Here is a 6,121-nt window from a genome sequence, read left to right as displayed (position 1 = left end):
GGCTCTGATACGCAGCTGGCTGAGAACGCTTACCCTGGAGCCTCGAGGTATCCAGTTTGAAAACCCCTGGGCTGGGATCCCTGCCAGGCCTAGGCACTCAGACTGTGCCTTGTGGTTGGCAACAGACCTCTCTTCTCATGTTCCATGTCCCATGTCCCACTCCCAAACCAAAAACTCCTGATAGGAAAGGGACCAAACACCAGGGTTTCTCAACCATGCTCTGACATTTTGTCTCTTTTCTTTCTTTCCTTTCTTTCTTCTTCTTCTTCTTTTTTTTTTTTTTTTTTTTTCCTGTCTCCCTTTCCTGGTAAACACTGACATTTTGGACGGGATAATTCTTTGCTGTGGGGACTTTCCTATGCATTGCGGGATGGTTAGCAGCATCTCTAGTCTCTACCCACCAGAGACCAGTAGTTCATCCCCCCAGTTAAAACAAAACGACTCCAGATGTTGCAAAATGTCTACCGGGGTGCAAAATCACCCCCATCTGAGAACCACTGTGCTACTCTGAGAGCCTTCCATCCTTCCCCTGCCCTCCCCAGTTGCAGACAGAGGCTAGGCAAAGGCAGAGCCCACGAACAGCAAGTGTAGTTAGGCGGCAGGACGGAGGCCTCGGAGGGAGGTCAGGGTTTGAAACTGTTAACACGATGGAGGGAGGGCATGCCCACGAACCCACCGACGTGATCTCACTCTAGCGGGGTGAGTTTTCCAGAACACGCATTCCCGGATTCCTAATCAGTCATAGGAGGGCCTGGAATAGCTTCTGGGGCAGATGCCCCCGCTTTCCCGGAACAGGCAGAAGGGGGTGTGGGTGTGGTGGGAGTGGCGTAGGGGATTCTTTCCTTGTGTAGATATTTTCCTGGCATTGTTGACAGCTGTGTGATTGGTTGAGGGCTGGAGGGGAGGAACTTTCCAGCTGTGGGTGCCTGGGTTCCTGGGAAGCCGTCTGACACTGGGATTGTGGGGGGTCTGGGTTTTTGGGGATTTTCTTGTTTTTCATTATCTCACCAACCAGAAGCAGGGATGTCTGGGTTTTAGGGTCTGGAGACTGTTTTTGGAGCTAGGACTAAGGGGCTGGCTGGTTCTCCTCCAAGGGATGTAGAAGTTGTGAGTGCATACTCCTTAGAGCTGGAGGCTGGGAGGCTTTCAGCGTCTTCACAAGCCACTTTTTGCTTGGAGGTGGTGGGACCTGAGGGAAGGCGGAGAATGGGAAGCCTATGGGAGGGGCCTGGGAGGGACAGAGGGAGGGAGGGAGGGTGGGCGGTGGAAGGCACTGGGTAGGGTAGGATTCCTGTCCTTATCCCAAAACTCACTCCACCAGGAGACTCAGAACACCCAGAAGCAGGACAGCTCCAAAGACGGAGAGGAGCAGAATCTTGGCTTCCCAAAGATCCTGACTTCCTGCAGGGAACCCAGGAGGCAGTGAATGATTCTGGAACGCACACTCACCGACGGGGGAGCCCAAGGGCTCAGGGATCTGGGCAAGGTGGGGCGGGGCCAGGGTGGGCGTGAGGACCTGGGAAGCAGCGCTTTCGGGGCCAGCAGGACACCGCCATCCCCTTGCAGGTGGAGCAGTTGTACAGCGTGGTGCTGCCCCCTGCAGGAGACAGCGGAGGCAACGCTGGGGAGGGGAGGCCGGGCCTCCACCCTGCCTGGTACCCAGCTTCTTCCTGCAGCTGCCAGGCCCTCCTCTGACACCCTGCAGGCCCCAGGTCCTTACTACCCCTTTCCTTTCCTACTCACGGCAGGCAGGGGGACAGAGAGCTGAAATGAAAGACAAGGAAGGGGTGAGGGTGTGCATGGATGAGCTGCTCACCACACATCCCTTTGGCTAAGACGCTAGGCTCCCCTTGAGGCCCATCCCGCGTCGGTACCTTCCCTGGTGTACTCGGGGAGCTTGATCTTTCGAAGCCAACTCCAATATGAAGGGAGTGAGGAGAGAGCCTCTTTGATCTCTGGGGAGGCAGAGAGCAGCCCCGTTGCCCTGGGCCTCGATGGGGCCAGTGCCCCCTCCCTTCACCCAGCCCCCTCCCTGATCAGCCCTCCTGTCTCTGCCCCTCCACCCTTCCCCTCCCACCCCAGCCCCTGTCACCCACCCCCTCCTTGGTGTCCTCTCAAGCCCCTAGGTCACTCTTTCCCCTTGACCTCACCCATGACCCTCAGGACTCTGTGAGTCTTCTCTGTGACTTTGTTCATGGACACCTCATCTGTGGAGATGGGCAAGGACCAGCGACTCCCTCACCAACTCAGGTTCTGGGGTCTCTCCTGACTTTCCCGGATATGGAGCTCTCTCAGAGAGAGAGGCCAGCATGTCCAGAAAGGGCCACAGACGGAGGGCACAGCTGGGAGGTCACACGCCACCCTCTGGGGGTATGGGGGTGAGTGCTTGCCGGACCCATCCCTGGATGTCTGATCCTACCTAAGGCAAAGGCCGAGAAGTCCGGGGAGGCCCCACATTCCTTCTGCCCGGCCTCCATCCGGCTGCAGAGCCGAGCCAGGCGGCCTGACAAGTCGTGGGCTGGGAGGCGGCAGAAGACACAAGCCTGGGCGGCTGCCAGGAAAACCCCGCCTAGTGCCAGCCTCCACATGAGGACCACTGGGGGATGGGGCGGGGCTGCCCCAGCTGGGCCGAGGAATGCTCTGCAGCCCTGGCTCCAGCCCTTGCCTGGAGGTTCTAGAGTGTTCCAGAACAATGGCACTGCCCATCCTCAGCTAGGGTAAAGCTGGGGCTCAAGGAACTGGGGTCCAGAAGACATCTCCAGCAGGCGATGGGCAGAGAAAACAGGGCTTCTGTTGTGAGGGGACAGCACCCCCAACCTGGCCCTCAACAGCCTTCACAAATTTGTGGTTCCAAAAGCAGTTTTATTTTTCTCTCGTAAATCATGACCAGTGAGAAATAATGCGTGCCCCCCCAGTGAAGAAGCTGTGCATGAGTATCCCACCCGCTCTGGGACCCAGAAATCCCATCCTTTCCCATCTCCTCCCCCACTGTCCCAAACTCTTCATCTCCTCTCTCTGCCCTGGGCAGCCTTGGGCCTTCCCCAGCTATCTCCTAGCAACAGGCTCATGGTTGCCTCAGCAACCAAGAGTTCCATACAGGCCTCAGAGGCCCAGCTAAGCCCAGTGACTTCTCTTACCTCTCACCGGGAAGATCCCAGTGACTCAAACCCCAACAGGCCCCTCCTGGCTACGTGGTGATGCATATACATGCGTGCACATAAACACACACACACACCCTGTGATTAAACTACTAATTGTCAGCCACCTCACAGGTATACCACAGACACACCCTGTGCCAGAATAGTCGACTAGGCAACCCCAAACAGGCCTGGACATGCAGACATCACAGACACTGTAGTCAGCAACACAGATAGGAACCAGGATGCCATGGACCTATACATCAGTCAGACACACGGGCTGATATGCACGCACACATGAGGGAAGGCCAGGACCCAACAAATACTGCCCTCTTCCTGCTGGCCAGCCCTGCCATCAATAGAGGATTCTTCCAGATGAGGGATGCTCCAGCCCCATTGCCGTGGGGACTCTCCTAGCTCCCGTGCATCAACCTAGGGTGGGTTGTGGCCTTTCCACCTCCCTCAGTAGGTGGCTTGGAACACAGCAAAGAATTCCTCTTCCCATGTTCCAGAGTGCTCTGGCCTCTCATTGGTCAGGCCAGGCCAGGCCACCCAGCTTCAGGAGGAGAAGCCATGGTCCGAGAGACCGCACTGGGGAAATGCAAAGTCCTCCCTTTTCCCCAGACCTCAATATCCTTCCAGGGTTTTGCCAGGTCTGGTCTGGGTAAAGAGATGTTCCCCCCTTTTCCAGGCCCTTAAACACTGAGATCCAGATCAAGGAGAGACTGGAGGTCCCCAGCCTTAGGTGAGAACAAGCCAAGAGAACCTTCCCTTCCCTCCCAGGGTCAGCACAGGTCGAGACCTTCTGGATCCTTTGTGAGTCCTTGCTGGGCCAGGTTTGGGAATTCCTGCCCACATCTGAGCTCCAGTCAGGTGCAGGAGGACCCCGACTCTCATAGCTCCTGAAGCAGAGCTGGAAAGAGGCTTCAGAGGTGCCAGTACCCCATTCTCTCTCCTCCCCACAATCAAACTGAGAAGAGTCCTCAGTGCCGGACAAAGCGCAGAGACCGGGAGTTGAGCAGGTCTTCGGGGTCGGGGAAGACAGAGTCTAGGCGGAAGCCGTGCTCGAGAGCCACCCGCAGCACCTCCTCCAGGAAGCTCGGCGTGCCCACCACCTCCCGCCGCGCTCCTGGCCCCCCAGTCCACAGCGGCTGCAGCCCCAGTCTCCCATACTCCACCTCGGGGAGTTCCACGGGGCGGGGGGCCCACTCCAGATGAAAATGTGGGCTCCCCTCTGCCCTGTCCCCACTGGCCACACCAAATCGGGCCCGCAAAGCACCTAGACACTCCGGGTCGGTGCAGAAGAGGTTGGCTCGGAAGGTGTCCACCTGGGCGGAGCTCAGCTCATAGTGATGGGGTCCCCGGCGAGCAGAGAAGTGCACCAGGCGGGGGCTGGCATCGACATCTGCGTGGAGCAGGGCAGCTGTGGGTGCGGGGGTCCCCCGAGAGGCCTCCAGTTCCCGCAGCGCGTCCAGGAGGGGCCGGATCTGGTAGAAGTCAGCCTCTGCCCTGAGCAGCGCTGTCTCTCCGTACCCGCGGGGGAGGTCCAGGCGGCCCAGCCTCAGGAAATTGAGGATGTGCCGGAAGGCCTTGCCATCCCGGTCGATGAAGTAGTGGCCGCCTCCTTGCGGATTGAGGTTAGGAGGCATGGGGGTGCCGGCCCTAAACATGGCCCCCAGCATGGAGTCTGGGAAGCGGGTCAGGGTCTCCAAAGTGGTGGAATATAGCGTGCCCCCCACATTCAGGGTCACGGGGCCCCCAAAGGAGGGGGGCGAAGAGGGCACAGGAGGTGGAGAAATTTTGGGAAGCACAGGAGACACCGAAAGAAAAGAAAAGGCACAACTTCCTGGGTGTGTGCAGAATTGGGTCGAAGCTGTCAGATTCGCTGGGTTGGAGGCACAGGTGGAGCACACGCAGTAAGGTTTGGGGCTCACCCCAGCTACTTTGGTGGTGGATGGGGAGCTCGTCTCAGGACACAGAAATCCCCAAAGGGTTGAGAGAAGAGATTGAAAGAGCAGAGGGCAGCCAGAGAGGGGAAGGGAGCTTGAGGTTTGGACGTATCCGATTTGAGGTGGTCAGCGACACCCCTCTGTGATCTTCAGACAGTGGGTTTCCGGAATCCAACCAGCAGATGACGGTGGCGAGCACAGGGCCGACTCCGAAGGGCTGGTTTCCGAGACCTCGGGCAGATCGCTGCCGCCGTGGACGAGTTCCCCAGGGCTCTGGGGCCACTCAGAGGCCTGGCCTGGCTGCCGGCGCGGGTCCCAGGAGATGGATAGGGAACTGACGGGAGCTGATGGCGGAGCCCCCTTATATCCGCCGGGGAGCGACGATGCGTGTGCTCAGCCCGGGCTGGGAGTGTCCGAGGGCTCTGATGGAAACAGCCAGGAGTCTCGGGACCCGGCCGCGCCGCCTTCCCTGGGTGTCGCCGCAGCCGCTGAGGCCCTCTCCGCCCCCAGGAAGTGGCCTAAGGGCAGCGGCCCGGGGCCCTTTAAGAGACAGCCCCGCCCCTTGGCGCCCCGCCCCCGCCCCCGCGAGGCTCGCGCTGCTCTGGCGGAGGCGGGAGGCTGGAGGCGAGTCTCGGACGCGAGAGACTGGGCGGACTGGCTGGACTGGCAGACGCTGGCGGGACGGGGTGACTCAGGCATGTCGCCCCGGATGTGGCCGCGACCTCCCCGCCGCCCCTACAGGTGTGCTCGACCTCACGTCTGCAACTCGGCGGGGCTGGAGCCTCTAACCCCACCGCTCAGAGCCCGAGGCCCGGCCGGCCCGGCCCGGGAGCAGCGTCCCTCCCAGCGGCTCCCCCGGGGAATTCCCGAGGGGGCGGGTGCTGAGCCGCCGCATTCCGGGGATGCCTTCCAGCCGGGGTGGCTCGGGCGCGCTCTCTCCGCGGCGGCAGCGGGGCCAGAGAGCCCCAGGGTCGGCCCCACCCCTCGGCAGGACTGGGCTGGCCACGTCGCCCCAGCCCAAGAGCCCCCGCCCCG

The 6,121-nt window shown here is 60.3% G+C and overlaps 2 protein-coding genes across 3 annotated transcripts; both read right to left on the bottom strand.

The window, feature by feature from the left end:
• Positions 1 to 271: 271 nt before the first annotated feature.
• TMEM95 (transmembrane protein 95) lies at positions 272 to 2,651 on the bottom strand. Of its 2 annotated transcripts, none has more exons than XM_025363143.1 (7): positions 2,420 to 2,651; positions 2,151 to 2,207; positions 1,875 to 1,955; positions 1,744 to 1,764; positions 1,517 to 1,597; positions 1,314 to 1,401; positions 272 to 1,189 (listed from the first exon to the last, which is right to left on the bottom strand). In XM_025363143.1, the coding sequence occupies exons 1-7, from the start codon at positions 2,586 to 2,588 to the stop codon at positions 1,156 to 1,158; spliced, it is 531 nt and encodes a 176-aa protein (XP_025218928.1). In that variant the 5' UTR covers positions 2,589 to 2,651; the 3' UTR covers positions 272 to 1,155. The 2 variants fall into 2 exon arrangements, with proteins under 2 accessions (XP_025218928.1, XP_025218927.1); XM_025363142.1 differs by having other exon boundaries at positions 573 to 1,189; positions 1,314 to 1,393.
• A 190-nt stretch (positions 2,652 to 2,841) lies between these two features.
• KCTD11 (potassium channel tetramerization domain containing 11) lies at positions 2,842 to 5,868 on the bottom strand. Its single transcript, XM_025363201.1, has one exon. It carries the CDS (start codon positions 4,817 to 4,819, stop codon positions 4,121 to 4,123), a length of 699 nt encoding a protein of 232 aa, XP_025218986.1. The 5' UTR covers positions 4,820 to 5,868; the 3' UTR covers positions 2,842 to 4,120.
• Between the last annotated feature and the right edge of the window lie 253 nt (positions 5,869 to 6,121).

The sequence above is a fragment of the Theropithecus gelada genome, chromosome 16 (assembly GCF_003255815.1).
Source record: "Theropithecus gelada isolate Dixy chromosome 16, Tgel_1.0, whole genome shotgun sequence".
NCBI lineage: Eukaryota > Metazoa > Chordata > Mammalia > Primates > Cercopithecidae > Theropithecus > Theropithecus gelada.
This window is presented reverse-complemented; position numbering and strand designations above follow the sequence as displayed.

Bases quoted from the DNA above. Each gene is read 5' to 3' on its own strand.
- TMEM95 (XM_025363142.1), bottom strand. From the start codon at position 2,588: ATGTGGAGGCTGGCACTAGGCGGGGTTTTCCTGGCAGCCGCCCAGGCT. The intron at 2,208-2,419 runs GTAGGATCAGAC...CCATCTCCACAG, and splicing joins CTTCTCGGCCTTTGCCTTAG to ATGAGGTGTCCATGAACAAA. The intron at 1,190-1,313 runs GTGAGTTTTGGG...GCCTTCCCTCAG, and splicing joins GTTCTGAGTCTCCTGGTGGA to GTCCCACCACCTCCAAGCAA.
- KCTD11 (XM_025363201.1), bottom strand. From the start codon at position 4,819: ATGCTGGGGGCCATGTTTAGGGCCGGCACCCCCATGCCTCCTAACCTC.